General features: G+C 52.6%; 3 protein-coding genes across 3 annotated transcripts in view; 2 read left to right on the plus strand and 1 right to left on the minus strand.

The window, feature by feature from the left end:
• CREB3L1 (cAMP responsive element binding protein 3 like 1) overlaps positions 1 to 3995 on the plus strand; it is a 39398-nt gene extending 35403 nt beyond the window's left edge. The window contains exons 10-12 of the mRNA XM_049779990.1: positions 665 to 788; positions 3055 to 3322; positions 3505 to 3995. Of these exons, the coding sequence (XP_049635947.1) occupies positions 665 to 788; positions 3055 to 3322; positions 3505 to 3541 (429 nt within the window). The 3' untranslated portion in view covers positions 3542 to 3995. The remainder of the gene's footprint in view (positions 1 to 664; positions 789 to 3054; positions 3323 to 3504) is intronic.
• Positions 1 to 18645, minus strand: part of PEX16 (peroxisomal biogenesis factor 16) — a 561216-nt gene that overhangs the window by 520041 nt on the left and 22530 nt on the right. The gene's annotated exons all lie outside the window — the stretch shown is intronic.
• The window catches only part of DGKZ (diacylglycerol kinase zeta), a 46551-nt gene continuing 41496 nt past the window's right edge, over positions 13591 to 18645 (plus strand). The window contains exon 1 of the mRNA XM_049779583.1: positions 13591 to 13673. Within this exon, the coding sequence (XP_049635540.1) occupies positions 13645 to 13673 (29 nt within the window). The 5' untranslated portion in view covers positions 13591 to 13644. The remainder of the gene's footprint in view (positions 13674 to 18645) is intronic.

Here is an 18645-nt window from a genome sequence, read left to right on the forward strand (position 1 = left end):
AGAGGCAGCTTCTGTCATTCTGGGGATCCCCAGGCTTGAGAAACTGGGAGAAGAACCATTTTGGAATGTATAGGGTGAAGATTCGGTGAAGATTCAGTGAATACGCAGGAACCCTGAGTGTCCGGGACATTTCTCAAGCCTGTTAATCCCTCTTCCACTCTCTTCCAGGGAGGACTAGCCTCCCCACAGGTAGTCAGCTTAGTCTGTGCTTTGGGCCTCTGGCTACAGCTGAGGATTTAGTTTCTCCTATCACCTAAAAGAAAAGCAAATGGGGGGCCCGGAGAGATAACACAGCGGTGTTTGCCTTGCAAGCAGCCAATCCAGGACCAAAGGTGGTTGGTTCGAATCCCGCTGTCCCATATGGTCCCCCGTGCCTGCCAGGAGCTATTTCTGAGCAGACAGCCAGGAGTAACCCCTGAGCACCGCCGGGTGTGACACAAAAACAAAAAACAAACAAACAAAGAAAAGCAAAAGGGGTACCTTCTCCCTCCCCTCTGCTCCCTCAGGGGGCACTGCCTATATACCCTGCCTGCCCCCTGGGGGGTGGGACTGGAATGAAACCTGCAGAAGGAAAGGGGGAGTCACCTCAGGCTAACTTTTCTTGAACCTCCACCGATTCCTGATCTGACCTCAAATTTGGGGTCTGCTCTTTGCCCACTGCCAGGTGGCTGCCCTGTGTTTTGTCTTGGTGCTCGGCTCCCTCGTGCCCTGCCTCCCGGAGTTCTCCTCCAGCCCCCACACCGCAGAAGAGCACGCCACAGCTGACAGCGTCTACACTGACAGTCAGAGTAAGCGTGCTGGGTGGGGCTGACCTCTCCCTCACCCCAACATTGGGCTGAATCCTTTGGGATGGACACCTCATCTGGCAGGTGGGGTCATAGAGTGCCCATGACATCCCATCTGGGTTGGAGGGCTGAGACTGAGATGGCAGATTCCTTAAGGAAGGGAGATCTCTAAGGACAGTGGGAAGGATCAGACACTGATCCTGGGGTTAGAGGTGTGGTTAAAACCAGGCAGAAAGGTGCCTACTCTCCAACCACATCTGGCAAGGCAGCACTAGGTTGAGGGCTTCTAAGTAACCCTCAGGGTCAGCCGGAAGAGTTACAGAGGTGGGGTGGTGGTGAGAGCACTGAATTTCACTACCTGGAGAATCCTGGGCCAACATGGAGGACCAGAGTTTGAAGCTGCAATGCTCAGAGAGTCAGCAGCCACACTGCGGGTGGGAGGCCTAGCTTCCATCCCCAACAATCCCCTGAACCATTGGGGTGTAGCCCCTGAGTGCCCCCAGGTGTCACCCCAAAACATTAAAAAAGCAGCATGGGAGGACCAAAGAGATAGTACAGGTTTTAAGACACTTGCCTTGCAAGTTCCCAACCAGGGTTCTATCCCAAGCATCCCATCTAGTCCTCTGTAGCCTACCAGGAATGATCCCTGAGCACAGTCTGGAGTAAGCCCTGCGACTGCCAGGTGTGACCCAACACAAAACAAAACATCAGGGAGCTGATAGAAACACCTCATCAAATCTGCTGCCACTCCTGCTGGCCCTGCAACTGACCTTGGGCTTCTGCCTTGAGCTCTCTGTGCTTTCCTGACTTCCCCTGAGGAGAGAAAAATGAGCAATTCACTACATCCTGAGCATGTAGGAACAAGGCAGGGGAACAGAGCAGGCACTCCAGAGGGAGCTCCAGAGGAAAAGGGGGGTGCAAGAAAGGAAAGGCTGAGTCTTCACGCCCCCATGATTCCAGGGGGGCTGCCTGACCTTTGGGCATGAGCTATCTGCAGGAGGAGGAAGAGGAAACAGATGGGAGGTCTGGAGAGGGAATGGGGAGGGATGGGTTTCAGGGAGCAGGTCTCTGAGTATGCAGAGGAGGCCTGAGCTCTGCAGGGCCTTGGAAGGAGGAAGCAGGGGAGGCCAAGAAGGGCAGAGGAAGCGGGGGCAGGAGTGCTTCCTTTGGGGGATCCCAGCAGCTTGAGAAGGAGAGGAGAGGACAGATGCTAAGGGAGGTAGAAGGGCTGGAGAGACACATGTAGCCTGCCAAGGCCAAAGAGCTGAGCTGTAGTTGGGGGTGGGGGGGGAGCAGTCTCAGAAAAGGCTGGAATCTGGAGTGTGGAACCGAGCCCAGAGTGGGGGGCAGAGGGGGCTAGGCAGGAAGGAGTCCCTCAGTGTGAGGGCTCTGGGATCCTGGGAGATTCAGGCAGGACTCAGAAACAGGGAAAAAGAGGAGTAGATGGGGTGAGAGGAGAGGCTTCATCTATGCACCAGAGGAAATGCCTTTGTAGAAATGACTAGCTGGCAAGAGGGGGTGCATGGTATAACTTCTGTTTTGTTTTGTTTGGGGTTACACCAGCTCAGGGGCTACTCCCAGTGGTCGAGGGACCATATGGGATGCCCGGGATCAAACACGGGTTGGCCTTAAGCAAAGCAAGCGTCCTCCCACAGTACTCTCTCTCTCTCCATCCCCTGATGGATGAGGAGAGGTTAATCCAAGGTGGGTGAGTGGTAGAGGAAGGCCTGGAGTCCAGCACCATGCCCACGCCAGCATTCTTTCATTTATTTTTCTCAATTGTGAGATCACATCCAGCAGTATTGAGGTGCCAAAGATGGAGCCCATCTCAGGGTTGGCTCTGTTTACAGCGCCACCTCCTGGCCATGCCCTTTCACTGCTACTCCCATCCAGGTGTTCATTTCAGAAAGGTGAAAAGCGAAGCAAACTTCCCTGAGATCCCATAGCTAGGAAGGGAGATTCAAATATGGCCTGAAAGAACGGAGCTATAATACCTCGAAAAGGGTGCTTGTCTTGCACGTGGGAGACTCCAGCATCCTGTATAGTACCCCGAGCCTCTTCAGGAGTGATTGATTCCAGAGTGCAGAGCCAGGAGTAACCCCCTAAATAACCCTAGATGTGACAGTGTGATCCAAACACCAAACAAGCAAGTAAACAATCAACAAGAACAGCAAATCTATCCTCGAAGTTTCTGAGCCATGTGCATCACCCGGGTTGAGTTTGGGGGTGCACAGGCGCCTAGCTCAGCCAGTTGTGTCTCCCTGTGCAGTGCCATCCCGGAGCCTCCTGTTCTACGACGAGGGCCCCAGCTCCTGGGAGGATGGTCGTGGGGCCCTGCTGCCTGTGGAACCCCCAGAAGGTTGGGAAATCAAACCCGGGGGGGCAGCCGAGCAGCGACCTCAGGAGCCCCTGAAGCACAACCACCAGGATAGCTCCCATGAGACCACCAAATACCTTGGCGAGGCTTGGCCCAAAGACCTCGGGGCCAACGGCTCCAGCCCCGACTTCTCACACCCCAAGGAGTGGCTCCATGAGAGGTGTGTATCTTCTTGGTTTGGGGGCAGGGGGTGGGTTGGGTGGGTCCCAACCCAACCCTCCCGCTCTCTAGCCTCAGGTGTACAGAGAGGGGAGCACGACGGGGTTGGGGAGAACATGGAAACAGGGCTGAGATCCTGCTCACTGAGGTCCCACTCAACTTCATTCATTCCCTTCTTGGCAGGGACCTGGGCCCAAACACAACGGTCCAACTCTCCTAGACGACCAGAACATGGGACCCATCAGGACAACAACTTGCCACTAACCCGAACTGGGCTAGTTCCTGCCTCCTGAAAAAGGGTTGCACACCTCCATCGTCCACCGTCCTCCTTAGCCCCAGATCTTAGCTGGGCCAACCCCCTACACACACACACACACACACACACACACACACACACACACACACGCCTCCCCCCCCCCAATTTGGATTGTTCCCTTGGGCTAACCACTCTCTCCCCGCCCCTCCCCTCTGTCCACAATCCTCTCTTCTCAGAGCAACCACTCATCCCCATTATCCAAAATACCCATAAGAGACCACTGCCCCCCACCAAAGATACCCCACCCCTACTGTACAGAGACCAAAACCAGAAATTGTTTGTAAATAATGACCTTATTTTTTATTATTGCCAACCCTAAGATATTGTATTTTACCTTTTCCCTCTGCCCTGAAGCCCACCCCCCTCCTTGTTTTATATTTTATAAAGTTAGTGCGGGCTTTGCTATCCCCTGGCTCAGGAAAGAGGGTGCCTCCCACCCACCCACACCTTGGCCTGACCGCCCTCTGCCGCTGCCCAAGCCGTGGGCCTTTTTCATTGCCAAACTGCTCGATCCATCAGCTCAGCTCATGCTTTAAGAAGGCAAAAGTAAAACCAAAAAAAGATTCAGCATCAATACCAGGCTCAGTGCCTTATTCCCTGGGGGTGTGGCGGGTGGAGCGGTTTCTTTCTTTGTGTTTTGTTGTGGGGGGGACAAAGCAGCTTAAGGGGGGGTTCTTCCCCCAGCCAGGTGCACATTGAAATCCAACCAAGTATTAGGCAGAAGCCCCCACAGGGTCCTCCACATCATTCCTGCTGTGAGTCGGGGCTCTGAGGACTTAGTGGCCCCTATAAGATGGACAGGACAGTGTCCACACATCCCCTGGACCATGCACTACCTAGGGCTCTCTGTCTATGGCTGAACTAGGCAAAGTAGGACTCTTGCCTTGGCATGGCCAACAAGGGTTTGATTCCTGGCATCCCAGATGGTCCCCCAGCACCTCTAGGAGTGATCCCTGAATGCAGAGCTAGGAACTACTGGGTGTAGCAAAAAAAAAAAAAAAAAAGTTGACATTAGCTGCCGAAATGATAGTACAGCAGATATGCTCTTTCCTTGCACAGAGCTGACCCTTAGCATCTCTCTGGTCCCCTTTAGTCTACCAGGAGTAATCCCAGAATGCACAGCCAGGAGTAAGCTCTGAGCACACTGGATGTGGGCCAAAAATACAAACAAAACAAATCAAACAGAACTGCCCCTTGCTGTGTGCTCAGCAAAACTGGGTCTCCAAGACCTCTGCTCCCAGCACCCTGTTTAACCTTCTCCTCTAGATGATGGGAAGGTTTAGGAGGGAGTTTAAGCTGTCACCCCAAAATTCTAAGATGACCTTGTACCACAGAAGTAAAGGGTAAATTTGATGGGGCCAGAGAGATAGTACAGGTAATAAGGCCCTTGCCTTGCAGCCAAGGCCAATTCAATCCCAGGCATTGCATATGGTTCCCTGACACCATAGGAGTAATCCCCCAGCATCGCAGAGTATGACCCAAATCATGCCCCCCCCCAAAAAAAAAAACAAAAAGAAGGCAAGGATATTTTGTAGCTGCACTTGAGTGCCTAAATCAGTTGTTTTTTGAGTTGATGAAGGGATCAAAACAGAACATCCTTGAGAAAGGGACAGAAACAGGGCAGAAGTGACAAAATCTTACACATAGCCAACCTGAGTTCAATCCCCCAAGCACCTCCAGGAGTGATTCCTGAATGCAGAGTTGGAAGTAACCACTGAGTATCACCAGGTATGGCCAAAAACTAAAAAAAGAGGAGGGCAAGACCTTTTTGGTCTATATCCAACTGTGTGAGGAGGACAGGGGTAGGGACAGGACTCCACACTGCAGGGACAAGGAACTGAAATCCACAACAACTAGGACAAGCCTGAAAGATAAGCTCAGCTCCGGGGAGACCCCTGTGGCCACACAGACACTGCGAAGATCCGGGCATAGGAATGCTGAACTGTACCCACTCCTGAGGCCATCGGTGTTGGAGGAAAGCAGCTGAAATCAACTACATGCAGTCCAACCTGCCATGTTTGGGGCCAGAGAGGCAATACAGGGGTCTGAAGCTTGACTCACTGCCACAGTCCTGGGCCTTCGGTATATAGGAAACCAAGCAGGGTCTCTGACAAGATACTTCAAGCCTTTTTTTAATAGAGAATTGAGGTGCCTGATGACAAATCCCTAGGCCTGGAGAGGGAGAGATAAAAAAGAGGGAGAGAGGGGTTCTGGAGAGATAGCAAGGAGGTAAGGCGTTTGCCTTGCATTGCAGAAGGTTCCTGATGTCCCATATGGTCCCCTGAACCTGCCAGGAGCGATTTCTGAACCTAGAGCTAGGAGTAACCCGAGTGCTGCTGGGTGTGACCCCCCCCCCCAAAAAAAAAAGAGAGAGAGAGAGAGTGCTGGGTTTGGGGGCAGGGTAAAATCAGATTGAGGGCTAGGTACAAGGAACAGGTAAATAAGGTAAAAGGATAAATGATCCAAATAAATATAGCTGAAAGTGTTGAAATTACGGAGAAAAGCTGTGGCCAGGGTTAAAACCAGTTCAGTCAACTTGCTAGGCTTTTCCAATTGCCTCTTCAAACTGCCAAGACTCTTGGGGGCGGGGGGCGTGGTGGTTTATAGCCCCAGTCGGCCAATGATGATTTTTTGTGTGTGTTTGTGTGGTTTGGGAGCCACGCCCAGCTACGCTCAGAGGTTACTCCTGGCTCTGTGCTCAGAAATTGCTCCTGGCAGGCTCGGGGACCATAGGGGATTCCAGGGATTGAACCTGGTCCATCATGGTAGCCCAAGTGCAAGGCAAATGCTCTACCTCTGTGCTATCACTCTGACTCCCCTAATGATAATTTATTAAGGTCTTTCTTAAAAGGGCAGACCCCTTTTCTGGCTGGTACCAGACTGCTGCTGGAGTAATACAGTAATGTTGGACAAGAACTCACATGCTGCCAACACTGATTCCATTCCCAACACAGCCGGGAGTAAGTCCTGAACACAGATCCAGGAATGGTTCAAAATAGTTCTCTTCAGGTGTAGCCATAAACCATGCACCCCTCCAAAATTTTTCAATAAGCTGCCATGTTTGTGGGAATGTACTAAGCAGCAGAGATACTCTAGCCTTTCCCCTAACTCCCTGAGCCTCCTTTTCTACAGCCATTGACTGAGCCAATAGCTTCAATGCCTAAGACTACTGTAAGCATCCAGGGAGGCCAGCAAGGAGAAGGGCCAAGAACACTACTATGAGATGCGAGACACATGAGCTATGCCACTGTGAGCACCGAGACGTGTGAGGCCCTGGCCTGCATGGAGGTGAGCACTGCATCGACCTCTGAGTAGCATCTCGACCAGACTGTCTGTGAGCAACAGCCCTAAAGGAGTGTGCCCCTTAGCACAAATGCAGCTGCAGGGTGTGCAACCCTCGAAAGCATCACAAACAACTGAGTGTGCAATCCTCTTATGGCCAAAAAGAAAGCAAGGGGCACATAATTTTGAGGGTTTTTTTTTTGGGGGGGTGACACCTGGAGGCGCTCAGGGGTTACTCCTGGCTCTATGCTCAGAAGTCTCTCCTGGCAGGCTCGGGGGACCATATGGGATACTGGGATTCGAACCACCGTATGTCCTAGATTGGCTGCATGCGAGGCAAATGCCCTACCACTGTGCTATCTCTGCAGTCCTGGGGCACATAATTTTTAAATTTAAAAAAAAAAAAAAAACTCCCTAGCATCCTAGATGGATCCCTGAGCATCTCTGGGTGTGGCCCAAAAACAAAAACAAGAGGCCAAAGAGATAGGAGGAGCTGTAAGGCATTTGCCTTGTATGTGGCCAACTCGGCAGGGACCGGATTTGATTCCTTGCAGCCCATATGGTCCCCCAGACTGCCAGGAGCAAGTTCTGAGTGCAGAGCCAAGAGTATCCCCTGAGCATCGCTGGGTGTGGCCCAAAACCAATAAATGAATAAAGTTTAAAAGCAAAAACAAAAACAAAATACAAGAAGCAGGCAAGAAAAGAGTGCCTCACACAGTCTTGAGCAAAATGGGCTTCCTAGAGGAAGTGACACTAGGAGCTGTTGGAAGTAGACAGGAGAGAGGAAAAGTGACTTCCAAATTGAGAAAACAGGAATGTTTCAAGAAAACTCATACAAACTCCACCCTGGAGCAGTCTGTTGTCAGTGAGGAATGCAGAACTACTCTGACTTCCCTCATTTTCTCTCCTTTCCTCTCCTTAGTTCCCTCTTTCCCCCTCTCTCCCTCTTTCTTCCCTGTTTCTCTCCCACCTCCCTCCCCTTTCTCTTTCTCCTCTCTTCCTCTCTCTCCTCTCAACCCTCTCTTCCTTCTTTATGCTTTCTTCTCTTTTCCCTTTCCTCTTCCTCTCCTCTCTTCCCTTACTTCCCTTCCTCCTCCTCCTCTCTCTCTCTCTCTCTCTCTTTCTCTCTCTCTCTTTCTCTTCCCCCTTTGCCCCTTTTCCTAAAGGAAAAAGGAAGACAGAAAAGTCAAGTAGAAAGAGCACTGGGCAAGAGGCTGGAAGTCATGACTGAGCAATGTCCAGGGGACACCAAAGGTCTTGAAAAACACTTAGAACATCCCTGCAGGCCCCATACTTGCACCCCAGAAGCAGGGCTGGGATGGTGCCATGGATCCACTGCTCTACTCTTTCCTTCCAGCCTGATCACGTTTGTGCCCTCACTGCTCACTGCTGGACACCAGACTGATGTTTTGTGAGAAGGTCATGCCCAGCTGTACCCAAAGTACCCTGGCAGACCCACAGACTCAGCCATGCAAGGGATTTCACAGGCAATGCCAGGGCATCAGTCAGGGGCTGCTAGGATAGGTTAGATCTGGGAACTAAGGAAAGAGGAGAGTGGGGTGCAGGAACCAGCAAGTGAAAAGACACATGCCATGAAACCAGGGCGACGGGCTGGAGAGATAGCATGGAGGTAGGGCATTTGTCTTGCATGCAGAAGGACGGTGGTTCGAATCCCGGCATCCCATACAGTCCCCCGAGCCTGCCAGGAGCGATTTCTGAGCGTACAGCCAGAAGTAACTCCTGAGTGCTACCGGGTGTGACCCAAAAACTAAAAAAATATATATATAAATAAATAAAATATATGTGAGTGGAGTAGGAGCATATGAGGATATATGTGAGTGTGCGTCGTTTGAGTATTCATGTGACTGTGTCTGAGTTTGAGTGAAGCACAAATGCATATGCAAATCTAAGCGTCAGTATGAGTTTGAGTAAAGTGTGAGCATGAGTGTGTGGGTGGGAGACTGAGTGACGGGTGAGTGGGCACGAGTGGAAATGTGGACATGGGTGTGTGAGTATATGAGTTTGGAGATATGAGTAGTTGTATGAGTGTGAGTGTAAGTGGGTATGTAGGAATGGGAGTGCGACTGAGTGGATGAGTGTGAGCGTGTGAGTTGGATGAAGTGTAAGAATGAGTGAGAGTAAAAGAAAAAGAAAATTAGGGGCGGGAGAGATAGCATGGAGGTAAGGCGTTTGCCTTCCATGCAGAAGGTTGGTGGTTCAAATCCCGGCATCCCATATGTCCCATAAGTCTGCCAGGAGCCATTTCTGAGCATAGAGCCAGGAGTAACCCCTGAGTGCTGCCGGGTGTGACCCAAAAAACAAAACAACAACAACAACAACAAAAAAGGAATGTGAAGAATATCTAACTTGTCAACCAGTTTAGAGAGAGTCACTTGGGAAATAGAGGGAATGACTAGGGTGTGTGTGTGTGTGTGTGTGTGTGTGTGTGTGTGTGTGTGTGTGTCCCCAGAGATAGATCTGAGAGATAATATAGGGGTTAAGGCGTTGTCTTGCACATGACCCAGGTTCAATACCAGGCACTCTACATAGTTCCCCAAGACTGCCAGGAGTGATCCCTGAGCACAGAGCCAGAAGTAAGCCCTGAACACAGCCAAATGTGGCCCCAAAACAGAGACTATTTCTCCCCCACGCCTCCTCAAGGACCTGTGTTCCAGCACTTTAGGGCTCCCATTTCTCCATTGAGGGCTGCAGCCAAGGACAGACCTCAGTTCGATCCCTCAGTGTCCCATATTGTCCCCCAAGCCAGAGAGGAAAAGGAATTCCCCGTGTGTAGAGGAACTTAGTATAGGACTAAGTTCTCCCCTATTTAAAAAAAAAAAATTTAGTGCCCAGAGAGATAGCACAGTGGTGTTTACCTTGCAAGCAGCTGATTCAGGACCTAAGGTGGTTGGTTCGAATCCCGGTGTCCCATATGGTCCCCCGTGCCTGCCAGGAGCTATTTCTGAGCAGACAGCCAGAAGTAACCCCTGAGCACCGCTGGGTATGGCCCAAAAACCAAAAAAAAAAAAAAAAAGGTCCTGCTCCAACTGCCACAAAGCTTTGTCACCTCTGGAATGACAACTCTGGATGCAGGGAGAGAAGCTTGGGTTGTGGGATCAGAGGGGCAAGATTCCAATTCCAGAGGGTCAGATGATGCACTGGGTCAAGTGGGCACCCACGAGAGAGATCACAGTTTCCCTGCTGCTCATTGGGGGGGAGTGGGAAGGGATCTCTCACATCATTTCCCAGGAAAGAAGGAGCTGTTTTTCCATCAAAGGTGTAGAGAAGGGGCCGGGCGGTGGCGCTAAAGGTAAGGTGCCTGCCTTGCCTGCGCTAGCCTTGGACGGACCGCGGTTCGATCCCCCGGCGTCCCATATGGTCCCCCAAGCCAGGAGCGACTTCTGAGCACAGCCAGGAGTAACCCCTGAGCGTTACCGGGTGTGGCCCAAAAATCCAAAAAAAAAAAAAAAAAAAAAAGGTGTAGAGAAGCTAATGTCCCTGGTGCATCTCAGGGTGTGTCCCTGCCCCACTCCTTAGCCTCTCTGGAAAACCCAGAGGACCTGTCTAAGTAACAGGACCCACCCAGATAGAAATGAGGCAAGCAGGGTGAGCCTGGTCAATTCTGCAGCAAACACTCCCGGCTTCATTAGCTGTTCTTTTGGGAGGAGCTGGAGTGCTTAAGTGCGAGCTGCTGCAGCTCAGGTGAAGGTCCAAGGGGCCTTCTCTCCCCCCTCTCCACTGAGATTCTGGGGGGAAATGATGGAACGCAGCTAAATGCACAGTCCCCAGCTGCTCTGGAGTAGGGGGAAGTAGGGATGGGGAGGAGGGAGGACTTTAAAAAGGATTGAGCCGAGAGCACGGCAGGAAAGAATCGCACACAAAAAACAACCTGGAAATCCAGCAGCTTGGCAGCTGGTGAGGGAACATCAAGCCGGGCCAGCACTACCATAATTCCTGGTGTAGGTGGGGACCTTGTGCCTGGCGACCTTGCAGCCAAGAATCCTGGAAGGCAAGAGTTAGGGCAGGGAGAAGGGAACAACACTTCAGAAGCCTGACCCCTTCAGCAGCAAGGCTGCTCTGGAATTGAGCTTTTGGGAACAAAGTACCTGTGGCCAAGAAGATGATAGCAGTTCAAATTTCTCACTGGGAAGTCAGAGAGGTGGGGAGCTGAGTTGAAGGAGCTTTCCTGTCCTTTGCAACTTATAGACAGGAGGGGAAACTAACTCAGCAGAATGGGAACAAGAGTGTGGAAATCCTTTCTGGAGCCAGAAGACCCTCCTGGCTTCACACAAACACACATAGCAAAGAAATCTCTTTTTTGTGGGAGGTCACACCCGGCTGCGCTCAGGGGTTACTCCTGGCTCTGCTCTCAGAAATCGCTCCAGGCAGGCACGGGGCCATATGGGATGCTGGGATTCGAACCAGTCTGTCCTGGGTTGGCTGCGTGCAAGGCAAATGCCCTACCGCTGTGCTATCTCTCCAGCCCCAAAGAAATCTCTTGAATGACAGCTCAGTGTCCTCATCTGTGATCTAGAGATGATACATTTACCACGTCAGGGTTGTGATGAGACTCAAAGGAGATGTGCCTTATGGTTTGAGGGTGTAGGGAAGAACCCAGAGAGCAGCACAGGAAATAGTCCTGAGGATCAGGTAAAGAGAGCAGTGGATACTCATCTGCAGTGGAGTATCATGGAGTGCTTCCTGGAAGAAATGGCTGAGAATGTCCCTGATGGATGGTCAGGAGTTCCAGAGGCAGGGCCAGGAAGGGGTGCGGGGTTTTCCAGGTAATGGAGCAACCTGAGCAGAAGTGTAGAATGGGACAGTCCCGTAAAGATTTCATGGGGAATCTGGGAGCCTGGAGAGGCACAGCTTTGCAACTTCTCTTCCTCTATGGCTCTCTTATCCTGGCTCAGCATCAGGGTATGGGGAAGACACTACTCTGGCACAAGTAGGCAGGAAGAAAAAAATGTGCACCTCAGTGGAGCACCCCAGCTGGCCTCAAACTCCATCGTTTGAGAGGTCCTAGTCAATGTCATGCATATCATGGAACTTTCAGAGGGAAGGACAGCATTGCAGACCCATGTCAGCTTCCAGAATAAGGTGCAGGTATGTGGACAAAGCTGAATGGAAACAGAGGGTCAAGGTTCAGGGGGTCTGGGTTCAAGGACCTGAGCAATAGCACAACAGACAGTGTTTGCCTTGCTTGTGGTCGAAATGAGTTTGATCCCCAGGATTCCATATGGTCCCCCGAGACTGCCAGAAGTGATTTCTGAGCACAGAGCCAGAGGTAACCCCAGAGCATTGCTGGGTGTGGTTCCCCAATAAAAGAGGATCAAGGGTTCTGATGGGAGCAGATCAACCCAGATCTTTCACCGTGTGGCCAGGGGGAAGCGTTAACGTTCTTGGGGGGGGGGGGGGGTAATGGAAAATGCTTTTGGTTAAAGGTCACTGGGAATAAGCCTGGATCTGACAGGTCTGTTCCGACCACATACACACACACACACACACACACACACACACACACACACACACACACACACACACACACCCGCAGATGTGAGGTTCAGGATAAACACTCCCATGATAAGAGGAGGCGAAGGCAAGAAGACCCTTGATTATCTCGAGGGGAGTCCAAGATGAACCCCAAGAAGGAAGAAGATCTTTACTCCTTCCTTTCTCCCATCCGTCCCTCCTGACCAGGCAAGGTTGATTGACCCTTTGGGAGTCCCCAGCCCAGTTCTAGATTTTTGGAGGAGGCATCATCTCCAGGCCCCCCAAAAGCCCTCCCCAGCCCCCACTCCCGCTGCTGGATCTAGAGACAGACAAAGACGTGTCATCGGCCATCAGGTCCAGTCCCAAGTTCAAGGTGTCCCCGGGGATCGCCTCCTCTTCCGGGGAGGGGGCCCCGAACCCCAATTCTGCGGGTCTCCCACATCCTCGTGGCGCCTACCGGGTTAAAGCCGGCTCGTGTCGCCGCCCCCGCGCCCCGACGCACACCTGCGGCCTCCGGAAGGCGCGGGAGGGCGGTGGCTTGGGGGGCTCCAGACCGCGGCTGAATGACGGAGGGGCGGTGATTGGCAGCTGCCGAGCGCCAGGGAGTGCGGGGGGTGCGGGAGCGCCGCAGGGTGGGCTTTTTCGGGCGCGTCTCGAAGGTGACACTCGGCGGCGGCAGCGCAGCGCAGCGCGATCGCGCCCAGGGACTGGGGTTCACTCCGCTCCGGCTTCTGCTCTCCCAGGCCCGGGGGGCGTCCCCATCGCGCTCCCGCCCGCCGCAGCTCCCCGACGCCCACCCCCCAGTCCGGCCCCGCGTCCTGCCCGGTCCCCTACCCCGCGCCCCAGGCCCGCATCTCCCTCTAGGCCCGCGGCGTCGGTGCAGCGGCGTCGGGCAGGACGCGCGGTCCAGTGCGCACCGATCCTCGCTCGCTCCGGGCCCGCGGGATCCGAAAATCAGCCTGCACCGGGCACCCCGAGGCCGACCGTGGAGCCCAGACCCTTCTGGATCCTGTCGCCCAGAGCCCGGGAGGATGGCCGAGGGGCCACGCGGTGGGGCGCCCCGCAGGGATGGGGCCGGAGGCGGCCGCGCACCGGGGGACGAGGTGGTCCGGCGGCGCTGCCCCCGCTGGAAGGAAGATGAGGAGGAGGCTGGGAGCTCTCAGCAGTGGCCCGAGGGTCCCCAAGGCCTGCTGCCTTCGCCTGGGACCCCGGTGGAAGAGCGGTTCAGCCAAATGCACCTCCCGAAGCAGGTGTCTTACCGGTAAGGAGGATGGGTGGGCCGGCCAAGGGGTGCATGCACCGCGCGCTCGGGAACAGCCCTCTTTTCAGTGGACAGGCACTAAATTCCCTAGAGCCCCTTGGAGAGTTCGGAAAGACCCTTGAGCTCCTCATCCCTCGCCCCCCTCTCCTTGTCTCTGTCCTCACTCCTGGTGCTGGGGGAATTTGGGGAGGGGAGTGAAGGAGTTTTCTGGGCGACCTCCATCAGCACCGTGGCAACCCCATGCCTCAAACATGCAACTGCTTGGTGCCAGCTGCGTGCCAGGTACTGTACTTGGGCTCTGAGCTCAGAAATAACTCGTCTCCTTCTGTGATTTGAGGATGGGGGGAGGGGAGACAGGACACGCCCCTTAGGCCTTCTCTAATGGAAAGAAAGCCTCCCTTTCATGTGAACTCAGCACTAACTCGTGGTACCCCATCTCATCCTGGTCTCCGCCATCACTGGCACCCAGAATTCTGGATAGAACTGTCTTCCCTGGGCAAGGAGAGATAGTGAAGGAGTTAGGTGCATGGCTGGCATTGCTGACTTAGTTTCAGTCCCTGGCATAGTCAGGAACAGCTCCAAAGCACAAAACACTGTCCCTCCTGAGCATTGTTGGGTCTGCCCCTACCACCCCCCTACAAAAAAGAAAAATAAAAAGGGGCTGAAGAAATAATACAGAGGAGGGGTGAGGTTGCCCAACCCAGGTTCAATCCCCAATACCACATATGATCCCCTGAGCACCAGCCTGTGTGATTCCTGAGTACAAGGCCAGGAATAAGCGTCACAGTGACCCCCCCCAAACCAAATAAAAATTAAATTAAATTGGAGCCAGAGGTAGGGTGCTTGCCTTGCATAAGGCAAACCCAAGTTTGATCCCAGGCATCCCATATAGTCCTAAGGCTGCTGAAAGTGATTGCTGAGTGCAGAGCCAGGATGAATCCTGAGCATTGTGGGTCATGGCTCCAAAACAAACTAAAAACACCAAAATTGTTTTCTCCTATGCAAGGGCCAAGCCCCCTGGTTCAGTCCTCTATCTTGAGAGGTCTTAGGAGGAGGCAGATTGGAGAGGACCAAAAGGTGATGTGTATGTTCCTGGGATGGGGTGACAAGGGTCGTCCAGTGAAGAAGCTTAGGAAATGCCTGGGGAAGTCAAGGAGGCAGGGCAGAGTCTGCACTCACCTTTCCTTTCCTCTCTCAACTCACAGCCCTAATATAATTATGCCCACTGGCTATCCTCACCCATTGGGGCTCAGTGGAACCTCTGGTCTCATGTGGAGGAGAGCCTGACAACCATCCTCAGGCAGACACCCAGGACTCCTCCTCCACCCAACACAAATTCAGGCCCAAATGACATTTGGGGAGACCGGCAAACACAAGAATACAGCTATTGTCTCAAGGCGTCAGCCTAGTGAGAACAGACAACTTTCAGGTTAGTTTATGGCCATAGGGACCTGGGGTGTGTCTGAGACTTCTTGGAAACCCAGCCTCAAGATGGCCCAGCCCTTTGCAAATGGCCTGAGCTAAGGGCTTTGGGGCCCGGTGGGAAGAGGCACTTTCCCACAGACCATGGAGAAGCTCCCCAGAAATGAGAAGTAGGAGGCCTAAGAGAGTATAAGAGGCTGAGCAGGCTCTGATGCAGGGATGAGAGGGTGTCTCATCATCCCGAAAGGGATCAACCCCTCCTGCCATGGGCACAGAGCCCAGAGCAGCCCCTGAACACAGCTGGTGCAGCCCCCCCCCCAGGGTGAAAAAATGGAATTAAGTGGGTTAAGTGCCTATAGACTGTCCTTCATTTGGGAGAGCTGTTAAGGATTTAGAAGTACCCTCGGTTCCAGGACCAAGTTGTTCTGGAACACTGGCCCAGAGGCCGGGCTCATGTGTCTCCTGCCTGCTTGCTATAGCTAGTACAGCTCCCCTGCTCCACACAGTGCCCTGGGAGTAGGAAGAGTATGGAGGGGCTGAGGCAGGGACTGTCTAATGGGGGCCTGCACTGGGCAGTCAGAAGACTTCACTTGTTTTCTCACTTCAGTCAGAAACTACAGCTCTTTGGGATGTAGCTCTTCCGCTGTCACATGAGGGGGTGACCCCAAGATTTTCCTTGACTGTGTGTGACTCAGAGCCAAAAACCATGGGACTCAAATAAGGCAGAAGGAACAGAGGCAGCAAAGACCCAAGCACGGGGCCATGATGCTCCAGTTCCCCTATAGTGCAGCCTTTGTGGGGCTCGACCCAGCCCAAAGGAGGCCTTTGGACAGGGAAGATGGAAGGCCACCCAGCTGTAAAAAGTCATCTGAGGTCACCAGAAAGAGGAGAGAGGACCGTGAGCAACAGTCCCAGGGTCCCCTCTCCCATGCCTCCATGGACACAGCAATCAGGGCATGTTTTCAGGCCCACAGCTTAGATGAGAAATCTACTCTTTTTTTTTTTTTTTTTTTTTTTTGGTTTTTGGTTTTTGGGTCACACCCAACAGTACTCAGAGTTACTCCTGGCTCAGCGCTCAGAAATAATAGCTCCTGGCAGGCATGGGGGACCATATGGGATGCCGGGATTCGAACCACCATCCATGCTATCTCTCTGGCCCCAAAAAATCTACTCTTTTTTGTTTGTTTGGTTCAAGAGTCACATCCTGCTATGCTCAGGTCTGTTCTGCACTCAGGGCTCACTCCTACTGGGACCATATGCCAGTGCTGGATATTGAACGCAGGTCAGCTGTATACAAGGCAAGCACCCTGCCCTGTGCTATTCTCCAGACCCAAGAACCCATTTTAAGTCCCTGGCTGGATAAGGCTTCAGGCAAGGGTAGAGAGACTACCTGTTTGGGTAGACAGAGTACAAAGGAACACCCCCCAAGAAGCAAGCATCCCCCCCAACCAAATCATTCAAGACCAAGGCGATCACATGGCACAAGCCTAGCCATGTGGCCAGGCTCAGAGGGTGCCACCAACCTCCGTTCCAATTTCTGAAAGGGCCACAGAGACTGGCTGGCCCCCCACCCCCGGCCTACACCCGCTGGCTACACTTCACTGCGGCTGGCTCATAGCTCAGCCTCCCACCCTCTGGAAGGAGTTGCTAAGAAAAGCGGCTGAAAGCCCTCCGGAGAGAAAAGGCTTTTAGACAGAAATGTGGGGGCCAAACTCTGAGGGCAAGGGGTGGAAGCGGAAGCAGGATGCAGCCTGGATGCTTGTGACGTCCTCTGCTCTCAGGTGGTCCTAGGCAGGACTGCATAGGCTGTGTGGGCTGGGGGGGAGGGGTTCTAAAACCAGGCTCCCTTCACCCCACGGCACCCCGAGCCCATATCAGCTGCTTTAGGTAGTTGGAGAGATGGTCTGTCTTTGGCAGAACTGGGTAAGACAGATGAGGGCAGTGGGTTGGCATCTTTTGTTAGTTTGTTTTTGGGCCACATACAGAGGTACTCAGGGTTACTCCTGGCTCTGCACACAGAAATTGCTCCTGACAGGCTCGGGGGACCATATGGGATGCCGAGGATGGAACCAGGGTCCGCCATCCTGGGTCAGCCTCGTGCAAGGCAAACGCCCCACCGCTGTGCTACGACTCTGGCCCCTTATGTCTGTCTGGGGCATATATGAGGACATATATATCCCATAAGAGCAGCAAGCCCTGAATGCTCAGGGTTGGCCAGAGAAAGCGGTAACTTCCAGCCATGAAAAAGCCAAGGGGGTTGGCTTTGGGTGTTACTTTAGAATCCAAAAGCCAATCAGGGGCCGAAGAGATAGCACAGTGGTAGGAAATTTGCCTTGCATATGGCCAACTTGGGAGAGGTCCGGTTTGATTCCCAACATCCCATATGGTCCCTCAGCCTGCCAGAGGTGATTTCTGAGTGCAGAGCCAGGAGTAACCCTTGAGCACCACTGGCTCAAAGACCAATCAATCAATAAATAAAGTTTTTAAAAAATAAAAAAGCCAAAAAAAAATAAAAAAATAAAAAGCCAACCAGGAGATAGCTTTGAGGCTGGAGAAACAGTACAGTGAGTAGGTCTCTTGCCGTGTATGCAACTGACCCCAGTTTGATCCTTGGCACCATATATGGTCAGGCACCACCAGGAGTGACCCCTGATCACCGGTGGGTATGGTCCCCACCCTGCATCCTGTAGTTTTCCAGTGTCCCTAAGCACTGCTGGGTTTGAACACTGAATCATCAGGTGCACACAGTTGCTGAGTGTGTGTCTTCCCAAGCATAGTTTGAGAGTTCCCCTCCAAATAAAGTAACTAAAAAAAAATTCATTTTCAAGTCCTAGCTCTATGGAGACCCTGATCTCAGGTTTGGTCCTGGGCTTCTCTACTCTAAAAAATCTCTCCGTGTGGGGCTATAGCAATGGTAAGGCAATTAAGGCTTGATTCAACCAAGGTTTGATCTCTGGCATCTCATATAGTCCCTTGACACCTCGAGGAGTGGTTTCTGAGTGCAGAGCCAGGAGTAATTTCTGAGCATCACTGGGTGTGACCCCAAAACAAACAAAACAAAACCATCTCCTTGGACTGGAGATTCAAAGGCTTGCATGTAGTTGACCCAGGTTGGATCCCAGTACATATGGTCCCTAAACCCCACCAGAAGTGATCCCTGAGTGCAGAGACAGGAGTAAACCCCGAATTCTGTTGGGTTGTGGCCTCAAAACCAGAAAAGAAAAAAAAATTTCCTTTATGATTCCCTAAACACTCCCAGGAGCAAATCCTTGAGCATAGAGTCAAGGTTAACCTCTGATCACTGCCAAGTGTGGCTCCAAACCATACTGGAGCCATAGCACAGCAGGTAGGACATTTGTCTTGCATGAAACTGACCCAGGGTCAATCCCCAGCATCCCATATGGTCCCCTGAGCCTGTCAGGACTGATTTCTGAGTGCAGAGTCAGGAGTAACCCTTAAGCACTGCTAGGTATCACACACACACACACACACACACACCCCCCAAAAAAAAACCCTTAGGTAATAAAAAGGTTAAAACATAAATGCAGGG

This window comes from Suncus etruscus, chromosome 9, assembly GCF_024139225.1.
Source record: "Suncus etruscus isolate mSunEtr1 chromosome 9, mSunEtr1.pri.cur, whole genome shotgun sequence".
In the NCBI taxonomy this organism is placed as follows: domain Eukaryota; kingdom Metazoa; phylum Chordata; class Mammalia; order Eulipotyphla; family Soricidae; genus Suncus; species Suncus etruscus.